Genomic DNA, 14,198 nt, shown 5'->3' with positions numbered 1-14,198 from the left:
TGTTTTAATTTCGGCCAGGGACTCATTTGTGAATATATTTTTACAAATTAGCCCCTGTTTTTCAAACAACCACATCTTTTTACCCGTTTATCCAAACCCAACGAAACCAACGCCCACTTCTTCGTTATGATCTCCTCTATCCAGTAATCCAACCCAAACATGTTTTTGAAATTTTAAAAATTGAATTAGACCAGATTTGAATTCAAACTTTGTTTGATCATAACTTCAGTTTCGTAGCTCCGTTTGAGTTCATTCTTTTTGCAAATCGAAGCTCTTGACCTAAACTTTCTGATAAGGCCAAATTCACGTCATTTTGGTACTATTAGAAACTGTTTTATGTTGCAAGAGTTATTTGCTTGGTTTTGATGTTTTCCGAATTGTTTTCTTCGTTCTTTTCGATCTTTTGAGTGATTGCTTATGTGCGGTTACTATTGCTTGCTTACAATAGATTGACCGGACTGTGACGAGTAGAACTATCAAGAGTTATGAGTGCGAATCATCTTCATCAACATTGCAGGAAAGTTCACACTTTGATCATATCCCTTTTCATACCCAGTTTTTATGCATTAGTTTCAACCCTCAAACATTGCATGAGTAGGATTGATAACATGTGAGTATTGGGAAGTAGTTGATGAGGTAGGAACCTATTGCCCTGCATTAAACCTTGGGAGTTACTATTACGTTATGCTTATATTGCCATGCTATGCTCGTAGACGTGGATTGGGTTTGAGAGTATTCATGACAGATGTGAGATTGTTAATTAATGGTTTGCTTAAGGTGGTAACTTTAACACACATCTGGGTGGATTGAGGCACCTGGGTATTCCAGGATTGCCTATTTTTTTATGGACCGCCACCCAGGCTCAAAGGGATCATGAGATTATTCATACTAGAAACTTCCGTGTCCAGCCACAAGCTACTATGGGCTCTAGCATAGTTGACTAAGTCGTGCGAACTCTTATAGTGGTAGACTAGCAGATGTAGGGGATGTAGGTGGTACGGTCTACCCGATCGTAAGGTGCTAGCACTTCTGAAAGACTATGTCTCGATCATCCGTTTCTCAAACACCATGTAGTGCGAGAAATCCAACGGAGGAGATCGAGTCTTGTGGGGAAAAGTGCGCAAACCTCTGCATAGTGTACAGACTAGTCATGATTAGCTGTGTCCCCGGTTATGGACATCTTGAGTATCTGGTTCTTGGATTATCATGTTGATCTCATCACGTTACTTTAATTAATTTTTTTGGGTTCTAATGATGATACTTAATTGGGATTGAGAATGCTGTCAACCATTCTCAATGTTTAACAACCACCATGATAGTTAAATAAAATTTATTCCTTTGCAGTAGGGAAAAATTGGCTTTACGCAAAAACTATAACCATAGAGCTTCTCCACCAGCCATATATGCACGTAGTGATAGCCATTATTCATCATTGCTCTAGAGTGTGAATTTGCCAGTACATTCAATGTACTGACCCTTTGTGGCTGCAACGTCTCATGTTGCAGGATTATATTACGACGAGTAAGTGATATGTTAGGGTTACGATTTCTACACTCAACTTTGCCGTTGGTGTTGATGGGAACCCACAACCTTGTTGTTCTTCCGCTATGTTTGGATTGAGGTAATAGTATTTACGTTATCTTTATACATGTGATTTACCTCTGTTATAAATCCTCGAGTACTGTGTGTGTCAGCATACCGATCCAGGGATGACACTTAAGCACGGAGACTTGATCCATTCGGGCCGGGTCGCTACACATATTTCGAAAGTGGGATTGAAAGAAATCGTTGTGCGTCAATGGGCCACATAGTTTGTCTAATCAGTTCCTCGTCCTGATTGTTGGAAGCAGGGTCAATCAGGTCACTCACTTTTGATAGCAGATGGCTCCCCCTAGGGGTCACAATCTTCCTAGTGACACAGCTTGGGATCCAGGCATCTTCCCACATATTGATGTTATGTCCGTTACCCACTCGCCAAATACAGCCACGTTTCAGAGTAGTCATACCTGCCATAATGCTCTGCCAGGTGAAAGAAGCACCATGTTTTGGCTTAGACATCAGCAAATCGCCATCACGGTAATACCTGGCCCTCAAAATAGTGGCACACAAGGAGTCGGGATTATCAATAAGATGCCATGCTTGTTTGGTGAGCAAAGCCAGGTTGAAATAGTGGATATCACGGAATCCCATTCCACCTTGGTTTTTTGGTACACACATTTTCCACTAGGCCAACCAATGCAGCCTCCTCTGGTTCTCCTCGTCTCCCCACCAGAAATGCGCTATCGTGTCAATGATTCCTTTACATTTTTTTAGGAATTTTGAAGACCGACATTGCATAGGTAGGTATGGCTTGGGTCACAGCCTTGAGTAGGATCTCCTTCCCCCCAGCGGACAGTAATTTTTCCTTCCAACCACTGATTTTCTTAACAATTTGTTCAATCAAAAATTTAAAGCGGTCTGATTTGTCAGCACCCACGTTGGCTGGTAAACCCAAGTATTTATCATTCATTGCCTCCATCATTACATTCAGCATTGTACACATTTGTTCTATGATCTCAACCGTTGTATTAGGACTAAAGAAAATACTGGACTTTTCCACACTTACCAGCTGTCCCGACGTCGCACAATATAAATCTAATGCTGATTTCAGGGCCGCCGCACTATGTTGATTGGCTTTCATCAAGAAGGGTTTGTAAGTTCATCATTAAACAAAGTGCTAAGTAATTGGAAAGGGTTTGTCATAAATATTGATTGCTTGACTGAAACTCTAGGTTGTGTTATGATAATATGTTTGAATATGATAAAGTCTTGAGTGATTGGGAACATGAATATGACATATGAGTATTATTTGGTATTGCATGAAAACATTAATCCACGAAAAGCAATGGCGATTTTTATTTACACATTTTGATGCTACTTGCTTGTTATCAAATATAGATCATTTCTTTGAATCACTTTTGTCTCGAGTTCAAACCGTGTTACATCATTTGATGAATATTATGTTGGGTAGCATTCAACATAAAAAATTATCTCTGTTTGTCACTTACCTACTCGAGGACGAGTAGGAATTATGCTTGGGGATGTTGATACTTCTCATGTGTATCTATAGTCTTTTATTGTTTAATGATATTATAATACCACTTTTATATTTTTATAGCAATTTATATTATTTTTCTGGACTAAACTATTAATTTAGTACCTAGTGGCAGTTCCTATTTTCTACTCTTTTTTCGCATGAAATCAATATCTACAGAGGTCAAAATCACTTGCCGATTTAATACAATTTTTTTGGGCAACAAGAAACATGGGAAGCTTTGGGAGAGATCGAGATGGGTAGCCAGGGGGCCACATGACAACTCCTACCAAAACCCTCTGCCATATTTCCAGAAGAAAGTTATCGCCGGCGCAAGCTCATATTCCGCGAACATCCCACCCGGAGGCCTGTTCTGGAGCCCTGCTGGAGGGGGAAGCCATTGCCAGAGCCATCTTCATCAACCTTGTTGCCTCCATGATGATGTGTGAGTAGTTCCATTAGGACCTACAGGTCCATAGTAGTAGCTAGAAGGTTCTCTCTCTCTTTTTGGATCTTCCATACCATGTTCACATGAGACTTCTCACATGATCGAGATCAATTCGACATAATCGGTGGTGTGTTTGTTGGGACATGACAAATGCCCATTTATGATTACACTGTTCATTGAAATCAATTGAATATTTTGAGGTTTTGTTGCTGCATAATTAAATATCTATGTATGCTCTCTGATCTATCTGTCTTCTTTGGCCAACTTCAATGGGGTTTTCTTCAGAGGGAGTGGTGCTACATAGTGGGTTCAGTTTTGCCATGCTCTAACCTACTGACAAAATATTGTTGCCACTAAGAATAAAACGACGGGGTTTTGTCATATTGATTGACTTCTTCCTGTCTACATGATTTCATGTTGCTTATTACGGTACTTTGTTTCTTACAAACTTAATACCTTGAGATGCATGATGGGTAGTTGTTATGGGGTGGAGTATTAGTAGTAGATGTAGTTGAATTAATGGTCTACTTATCACAGACGTAACGCCTATATGAGATTATTCCATGAATGATCATAGTCATGAATATTGCAATTTTATCAATTGTCCAACTCTAATTTGTTTACCATGTCTTTGCCTGTTTTTGAAAGAGATACCACTAGTGAACCTATGGCCCCCAGGGTCTATTCTCCATTACTAAGTTTTTCTACATAATTTCTCCTTTTATTTGTCGTGCTATTTTGTTATTATCTACCTCTATCATTTGCGTTTAATCTTGTAACTAGCAAGGCAAGGGGCTTGACAACCCTCTTAAAGCGTTGGATGCAAGTTTGTATTCGTTTGTGTGCATGTGTTGCTGCTAGCTTAAGGCACTCCTACTGGATCAATAACCCTAGTTCTTAACTAAGGGAAATACTTTGATGTTATTCTGCTTCACCCCTTCCTCTTTGGGGAATCTCAAAAAGTCCTACGGGAGTAAGTGTAGGATCGAAAATATGTCTATAGGGGGGTGATTAGACTACTTGACCAAATAAAAATATAACCTTTTCCCAATTTTAGTTGTGGGCGGATTTTAGCAAATCTATCAAGTCAAGTATCACCCTACACATGCAATTCTACGAGTATATCAGCGGAAAGTAAAACATTGCACATGTAAGTACAAGAGGGGTTCAAATATTTGAAACACAATGAAGACACAATAATTTTTGGCGTGGTTTTGATAGGTGGTGCTATCGTACGTCCATGTTGATGGAGACTTCAACCCACGAAGGGTAATGGTTGCGTGAGTCCATGGAGGGGCTCCACCCATGAGGGGTCCATGAAGAAGCAACCTTGTCTATTTCACCATGGCTTCCGTACACGAAGGACTAGCCTCACTCGGGTAGATCTTCATGAAGTAGGCGATCTCCTTGCCCTTACAAACTCCTTGGTTCAACTCCACATGATCTTGGAGGCTCCCAAGTGACACCTAACCAATATAGGAGACACCACTCTCCAAAAGGTAATAGATGTTGTGTTGGTGATGAACTCCTTGCTCGTGTGCTTCAAATGATAGTCTCCTCAACACTCAATCTCTCTCACATAGATCTGGCTTGGGTAGGAGAAGGATTGGAGTGGAAAGCAACTTGAAGAGGCTAGAAATCAAGGTTCAAATGGCAGGAATGGAATCTCTTGATCTCAACACATGAGTAGGTGGTTCTCTCTCAGAAAATGAATGGTGGAAGTCATGTTTCGTTCCGATGGCTCTCTTAGAGAGTAAGTGGTGGTGGAGGGGTATAAATAGGCAGCAGAAAAAATCCAAGCATTACAAGCTTTTGACCTGACTTGGTGGCACTGATATGATAATCTCGGTGAGACCAACTAGTGCAAAATACTTGACCATTAGGATTTTTGGTGAGACCGAATATACCAACGCGGTGGGACCGAAGTGCAATGGCTAGGGCAAAGCCATGTTTCGGTAATTCCGATCAATTCGTCTCGATGATTCTAAAATGAAGCGACTTCATTATAGAAGCTTGGCAAGGCCGTCTCGGTGGGACCTAGAACTATTTCAGTCATACCAAATTGTTAGGGTTTTGGTTGTGGCAATAGAAGGATAATCTTGGTGGGTCTAGGGTGGATGATATCGGTGGGACTGAAATGATGAATTAGGGTTTGGACAGATGTGTTTTTGGGAAAGTGATGGAGGGTTTTGGAGCAATATCACTAAGCACTTTGAGCAACAACCTCATCAACAATACCTCATCCCCTTTTAATAGTATTGACTTTCCTAAGGGACTCGAAATGATCTTGGATCACTAAACCAAAAATGTAGAGTCTTGGGGTAGCCAATTCTTGTTCTTGACATTTTGAGGGGTCCACATCCATTTTTTTAAGGTTAGGTCCACATCCATTAGTACTTGCCATGCCAATAATTGATCTTTTCTGAAATCTATCATCAATGTTCTTTAGATCAATGACATATATGTTGTTATTAATTACCAAAACCATCCAGGGATTAGTTGCACTTTCAGTAAGCGACATCCACCGGCTTGACCTTGCCTTCGAATGATGCAAAATAACCGCATCATGATTGTAGTGCCATGGTTAAGCAAGTAGAGCAAGCTTCATATCTCCTTGATCCTTGAACCTGAGCATAAACCAACCATCGTTGCTGGGCAATATCTGAGGAGCGACATTCCCATGGAGCCGCCACACACATCGGAGCTCATTAAAAATTACTCCTAGATTCACCTCAAACTCAACCAGCAGTCGTCCGACCAACAACCACCCGCCGTCTGCGCGATGAGACTCCTCCAAGTCGACTACAGTTGAGGAAGAAGTTGCCATATTGCTACCAATCACTGCCTTGCCCTTGCGATGCAACACTGGGGGCGAAGGGAGAGCCAATGATGCCAAGGAATGATGCAAGTAGAACGTCATTGGCACGAAAATCCCCATGACCACCTTCCATGAACTTTTCCCATTCCCCCAAGCATGAACATTACATCATATACATGTTATTTATCCAGGCATGTATCTGAATCTTCGACACAAGATCTCATGCAGAACATATATTCCCAAAAAGTTAGAATTGGTTGTACACCTTGTAATATGTAACTTTACTAGTGACAACCACCAGGTGGTCTCCATCGGCGGTGGCCCTTCCTCCTAAAAATTGACATCATCAAGGTCCTCCTTACGGATACCAAACCACTCATCATACTCTCGATATCATCCTTGCCCGCCGCCTACAACAATGGCCACGAAGCTTCATCAATCATGTTAAACCCTAGTTGATCTACTTAGGAGAACTCGAAACCAACCCAGAATGCAAATCTACCAACTCCGAGTAGCGACTCGTACTATCCCTTAGTTAGTCATAGTGATTTCGACGGTGGTACTGATTGTAGACGAGATGGGAAAACTCAATGCTAGCAAAGATAGTCAGAGAACACAAGCCCATGATTTTTTAGGGCAAGAGCTTATACCCCGGTTCCATTTTAAGAAATCATGTGACCATACATTTTGTAGCAAGCAGAGCACGACATGAATACAAAGCTCAACAAAAAAGTTTTAAGAAATCTAAACAAGTTCAACCAGGTAACTAAAAAAGGTAAGTAGAGCCACCCAAAATATAGAGATTGACACCATTGTCCACCCCCCCCCCAAATGGTAGAGCACTCCAAACAAAGGATTGGGCATGATGTAGAACAATAAGCTTCACAACATTGTCCACTAAGTGATGCTTCTTGGCTTTGAGTCTCAATGTCATGCTTGCGGTATCCAGTTCCCATTCCTTAACAGATGTTTTCCTGAAAATCACATATAAGCCATATCAGTAAGAAGAATTAAAGTATAAATCATGCGGGTTCTCCATATAGACCACAAAGTGGTTGCATGGACAACATTTTCAACTTAATGATAAGCATTACTAATCCACCAACATGTGACACAATCAACACTAGCTCTACATCTCATTCCATTAAGCAAAGAAATGTATCTCCAAATCTTAGTAGAAACAACATAACTCAAAAATCAAGTGAATATATGACTCATGCTCATATCAAAAAAAGGCAAGAGAGGCCAGGTACATTTTGTCTCTTGTTGAGATTATCTCTAGTTGAGTAGTTTATTGTTAGCTAGCAACCACAAAAAGATGTGAATTCGAAGGAACAACTAGCTTCCAAACAATAGGAATTTTAACAGAGTTATACCTCTGAAACTAAAAAGAGCATATAAGGAACTAACTAAATAAATCCCTTTAGACTTAGTTTCCAGATTAAAACATCTTTCTCATCAAAGAGGTTAATGGGTTAGGCAACATGAGTTAGGTCAAACCATATATTCAGTAAATTTTAACCAAAATATCTCCTACAAGAGATTTTCCATTGTGATCCATCCCAGATTTCAGCAATAGTAAGGTTATGCTCATTAGAGATCATATAAAGATCCCCAAAATTTGCAGCCAAGCTGACAGAACCAACCATTGATCTTCCTAAAGTTGAACCTTCTTAGCATTCCCAACTTTCCATTGATATCCAATATTGGCATCTTTAGTGTCTCACAAAACTCCTTTCCAAAACGGGGAGATATCATTGTTGGAACAAGCAAAAAGGTTAGGAGATTGGGTTGTGCATTTCTGATAAATGCTCTGTTTCTAGAACTTGTTATTATTTAAACAGTATCTCTTAATCCAAGAGGCTATGAGGCAAATGTTAACTTCAAAGAGATTAGGTATACCCAACCCTCCAAAATATTTCCTCATACATAGCAAATCCCAATTGGCTAGGTGGTACTTATGCTGGCTAGGTCGTACTTATCCCCAAAACAATGAGCCATTTAAGAGTTAATCAAAAAAATACTGATTTGAGAAACTTAATGACACTCATATAGGCAAGAATGTTGACTAGTCAAGACTGGAACAAAGTCAATCAACCACTATGAGCTTCCCTCTCCATTCAACAACTCTTTTAACAATCCTATCTACTACTGGTTGTAGGCCCCCTTCCTATGTTTAGCATGGTAAGGGGAACACCAATATACTCCTACATCACACAGTATCACATGGTTTGAGCAAAAGGTTGAGCCTCAATGTTAATAGGCATCAAATCACATTTACCGAAATTAATCCTCATGCCACACAACTGTTCAAAACATACAAGAATCCATTTGAGGTTTCTAACATAGTCATCTTATTTTTTTAAAAAGCAGGGTATCATCAGCATATTGCATGCTAATGATACCAGTAGGTTGAATTATTTGAAAAAGCCCAAGAATCTGCTCATAGTTGCCTTAATGAGCATTCTAGTGAATACATCAACAACTAAATTTAGTATCAAGGGGAAATAGGGTGACCTTATCTAACACCTCTACAAGATTCACAGAAATCACTAGTAATGCCTACAAAACCATTCCTAAGTAATGTTTTGACAAGATTAACCCACTTATGGCAAGGGGCCCCTTTGAATGATAATAGAGGTAAGAAATATCCTATTAACCATGTCACATGCCCTTTCATAGTCTAATTTAAAGGTGAAACCACATTGCCCAATATGCACCACATCATGAATAACTTCATGAGTAGAGAATACTTTCCATAATATACCTCTTTGGGGCAATAAGTTCTTTCCTAATTTTTCCAAGCCTAAGTGGTAGGACATTTGATGGCTAGGTGGTACTTATCCCCAAAACAATGAGCCATTTGAGAGTTAATCAAAGAAATTGCTCATTTGAGAAACATAATGAAGGAATGCTGGCTAGGCAAGACTAGATCAAATTCAATCTGCCACTGTGAGTTTCCCTCTCCACCCAACAACTCTTTTAACAATCTTATCTACCGCCCTTCCTATGTTTAGCATGTTGAAGGGGAACACCAATATACTCCTACATCACATGGTATCACATGGTTTGAGCACAAGGTTGGGGCTCAATGTTAACATGCCTCAAATCACATTTATGGAAATTAATCCTCATACTAGACAACTATTCAAAACACATAAGAATCCATTTGAGGTTTCTAACATAGTCATCTTATTTTTTTTAAAATCAGAGTATCATGAGCATATTTCATGCTAATGATACCAGTAGGTTGAATTATTTGGTAAAGCCAAAAATCTGCCCATAACAGTTGCCTTAATGAACATTCTAGTGAATACATCAACAACTTAATTATGTCTAAGGGAAACTAGGGTGACCTTGACTAACACCTCAACCTGATTCACAGAAATCACTGGTAGTACCTACAAAACCATTCAAAACAAAAGTTTTGACAAGATAGACCCACTTATGGCAAAAGCCCCCTTTAAATGATAACAGAGATAAGAAATATCCTATTAACTATATCACATGCTCTTCCATAGTCTAATTTAAAAGATGAACCCACATTGCCCAATATGCACCACATCATGAATAACTTCATGAGTAGAGAATACTTACCATAACACACCTTTCCATAATATACATTTGACACCCCCCCCCTCCTAAAACTACAATTACAAAGAGCAATAGATCTATACTTAGGTGTAGACACTTCATCTGGTTCTTTAAATAGATCTAGTTGTTCTTTATTTCAACTATTAAACATGGCTATAAGGTCATCCCTAATTAAATTCAAGAACTGTTGATAAAAAAGGAAGGGAAGGCCATGGAGCCCAGGGACATGTTGCACAGGAAATAAATACATCATCCCTAATTTCAGATTCAGTAAAATTAAAGACATCACTCCTAATTTCAAATTCATTAAAATCAGCATTCATGACAATTTCACTACAATCCCATAATCAAAAGGTAAATACACATTTAGTTTGGGTCGTAAACCCAAAAACTGATGGGGCACATCTAAGTATTGACATCCAAGTGACTCAATCACATATTATAAAAAAACAAATACTCACATGAATCTCCGTGTAAAATCAATGACATAGGACTTAGATGTCCAAATACTTAGACCTCCCTCAATGAAAAAGTGCTTAGATAAGATGCTAAGCATATTAAATGCCTTAGCAACTCAAGTCCACAAGGCAAAGGTGCTAAGCTTTTGGATGCTAAGCTTCGTGCATTTAATTCGTTATAGACTCAGAATTGTGCTTCCACCTAGGTACACGTCCTTAGCACCGTTTCTTTCTGGAGTCACCATTCTACTCTCTCTTCTTAACTAGCATGCCACATCATATTTTTTGCTTAGTTGGCAATCTTAGCGGCTGTACAAGGAGGAGCATTGGGAGAGGCCCTTTTTTATTTAAATCTACAATAACTTATCAACATGTACTCCAACCATTCCAAAATATAAGGTGCATTTATCTTTTCAAAAGTCAAACACATGCGTGTTTGACCAAGTTTCTAAGAAAAATATATCAACATATACAAGTACCAAATTTGTATCATTTGATCTATTATGAAAAGTATTTTCATATTGTATATATTAGGTATTGCATATTTTTTATATTTCATTCCATAATTTGGTCAAGCATACAAACGTTCAACTTTCCCAAAAATTCACATCATATTCTGGAATGAATGAAGTAATATTAGATAGGATAAATCAAATAATCCATAGATGAGCCCAAATAGATCAACTCCGTATAAACAGTAAATAGAAAAAACATTTTTTCAAAAATCTATTTTTTACACCGAAAATGCTGGAGTTTGCTAGGGAAGTGCAAAATTTCACGACAATCAAGGAGCTCTAGAAAAAAACAGATTCACGTTTCCAAAATGCAATTATTCAAAGATTCTTTGAGAATATTTTTTTGCATAGACCTTCTTGAGTGTCATTTGTCGCTCCTAGCACACTCGAACATCTTCGGTACTGAATATTTTTAGACGACTTTTTTTCTTTTTCTTTCGAATTTGATGTTCGCTGTCAGGTGCAGATGCACTTGGGCGCCAAAACGCCATCCTAGGATAAATCCCTGATTATACAAATATTGAACAAAATATGTCGCAACTAGAAGGGCACACATTCTACTACATTCATCACAACTAGTACATTAACCAGGCTAACCTATATCACTGCAAATTCCACAAGGTTAAAGAATGCTACGGCAACCCAATACCTTCCATGCATCCTTCACGCGGTGGGACTGTAACGCAGGTGCTGCTCGTAGTAGTTTATCAGCACCAACGGGTTTGTAGACTTCAATTCCTTGTCATCCACAAGAACCTCCTGCCCATCAGACCTGAGTGCTCTGAATGTTATGGAAACCTGCTGCACGTCATCTGTCATGGTGGCATGATACCGCACTGGCTTGATGATCTTAGTGATGCAACGGTTAGCACCGCCCTCTCCCTTGGTCCTATCACCCGTTTCTCCTTGTGCGGAATCAGTTTTCTCATTGCCAGGCTTCTCACTTGTGCCATTGACGACTTGCCCTTGCTCCTGCTGCGCCTCATCCTGCTTGAACCTCCTGACAGACCCAAGCTTGCGCTTCTTGGCACCTGTCACCTGGCCAACCTGAGGTGGGGGTCCCTGTACTGAACTATCAACCTTTGACACACCACTCGCAGGCTGATGTTCATCCTGTTGATGAACCACAACAGACGGCAGGCCAACCGAGAGCACATTTGAGCTGCCCTCCTGTGTGGCACCTTGTCCAAGCATTTGCTGAGGAGCCACGTTCACTGATGCATCAGAGCCCGCAACCAAGTTCCTGTTGCTGTTATCAGTACCTCTCCTGCTGCTTGCTCTGGGAGGCAATATCTTGCGCTCCGGGAGAGGACGTTGGGACAGAGACCGAGGATCTGAACGCCGTGGGCGGCCCCTTCTACCCTGAGAAGAAGGGTTGGGACTTACCACCGGAGCAGTGGAGATCTTGCGCTTGCGCTTGCGCTTGCCATAGGACCTTGGTTGCTGCCGCTTCTCAAAGGCTTCAACAAAATCAGAGCAGGCCTTGAGGTTTTCTTCAGGCTCCCATGTGTTGGCGCTCTCCGGCCACCCACGCCATTTGACGAGGTACTGTACCTGGTTCTGGCGGCGGCGGCGGCGGCGGATGGTCTCGATCTCGTAGTATCCCTCCGCCAGCTTGGGCGGCGACCGCTGCTCCTCCGGCTGCTCCTCCGCCGAGGCCTCATCAGCCTCCTCCTCCTCCTCCTGTTCCCACTCATCTTCCTCCTCCTCCGCCTCATCCTCCTCGTGATTCCACTCCTCCTCTTCGTCTCCCTTGACTTCCTCCTCCTCTTCAACCTCCATCACCGCTGCCGCCTCCTCCTCCTCCACTGGATCGACGGATCCGCGCGCCGCCCAGGGATCCTTTTTGCCTCGACCCATCGCCAAAGATCTGATTCTGCTTCCCCTCGGTATGAGGTGGATCTGCTGGAGGCGGACTCAGGTTGTGGGCTGACCTTTTGTGGATTGGTGGAGGCGGCTCGGGGATTTGGGGCGACACGGGGGAACAGATCTTGGTGCCGGGACCCGGGCAGGCGTTGATGCAGGGGGGCGGCGGCGTTGGTGCAGGGGTAGAGGAGGGGCGGAGATGGGAGGCGGGGGTGCGGCGGCTAGGGTTAGCTTGTGGGCTTGTGGCCTTTGACCGTGTGGGAGAGTGGTGACGAGGGGATTTGGGTGGGGATTGGCCGACGCAATTCCTATTTGGCGCTGCAGGCGCCCGTTACAGTGCAATCTGCAAACGGGCGCCTGCAGCAGTCCGAGCTGGGCCGGCACGTTCTATGTTTTTCTTTTCTGGAAAGGACCGAATGAAACAGCGCGACCGAGATTCAAAACTCAAGACCACTCCATAGTAGAAAGCAAATCGAAGTAACCACTACGACCGAGATTCTTCTTTCCACCCTTTTTATTCCTTTCTGTTCGCGAAGCTTTCCCTTTTTCTTTTCTTTTTTTCTTTTTTTTCTTTTTCTTAAATGCGTGAGATTTTTTAAAAGAAAATTTCAAATTCGCCGGAGCTTTTTTTTCCAATTCTATTTTTTTACAGTTGGCGAACTCTTTTTCGAATTCCGTGAACATTTTTTGAATTTGATGAAGTTTTGTTCAAATCCAGTGAACTTTTTTCGAACTCGGTGAACTTTTTTTCAAATCTGGTAAATTTTTTTCAAATCCGGTGAACTTTTTCTAAATCCGGTCAATTTTTTTAAATCCAGTCAACTTTTTTCAAAATCGATGAACTTTTGTTTCAAATTTGATGAACTTTTTTTTGAAATTGATGAACCTTTTTGCAAAATCGATGTAAACTTTTTTCAATACACGATCTTTTTTCCAATTAATTCAAAAAAATGAAGTGGTACAATAGATGAATAAAATAGCGCTGCAATCCTGTTATTATGCTTTCGCCTCTTGTACTAACCAACAACGGCAAGTAGCTCGTCTGGCTAGTAGCTCATCTGGAGTATATGTTAACACGATGTGATAAGTTCGAATCATGTAGAGAGCATTATTAATTTCCATTTTTTGGCAAGGTTTTTGCGTTCACTTGTCACCACGGTTAGTGGGCCAGCCCAGCGCGGGGCGCTGCAGGCGCCAGGAGCGCGAACGGGCGCGTGCAGCGTCGTATAGGTGCTCCCATTGGCCGATGGATGATAGAGAGGCGGGGCAGTGTTTTGTTTTAGGATTTTCTTTTAGGGCCTTTTGTTTTAGGCTTTAGCTCGCCCAAAAAACTGGCCCACGAGAGGCCCAATATCTTCTCTTGCAAAACAAAACCAGCAGGCAAAGAGCTCTACCTAATTCTTTCTCAAAAGTGTCGTTTGGGTCC

General features: G+C 41.2%; 1 protein-coding gene across 1 annotated transcript; it reads right to left on the bottom strand.

Annotated features, from left to right (window-relative positions):
* Nucleotides 1-11,399: 11,399 nt before the first annotated feature.
* LOC125520503 (probable chromo domain-containing protein LHP1) lies at nucleotides 11,400-13,058 on the bottom strand. Its single transcript, XM_048685456.1, has one exon. The coding sequence runs from the start codon at nucleotides 12,764-12,766 to the stop codon at nucleotides 11,570-11,572; it is 1,197 nt and encodes a 398-aa protein (XP_048541413.1). The 5' UTR covers nucleotides 12,767-13,058; the 3' UTR covers nucleotides 11,400-11,569.
* Nucleotides 13,059-14,198: the final 1,140 nt, after the last annotated feature.

Source organism: Triticum urartu, chromosome 7 (genome assembly GCF_003073215.2).
Source record: "Triticum urartu cultivar G1812 chromosome 7, Tu2.1, whole genome shotgun sequence".
NCBI classification, from domain to species: Eukaryota; Viridiplantae; Streptophyta; class Magnoliopsida; order Poales; family Poaceae; genus Triticum; species Triticum urartu.
The sequence above is the reverse complement of the archived record's forward strand: the minus strand, read 5'-3'. Positions and strand labels throughout refer to the sequence as shown.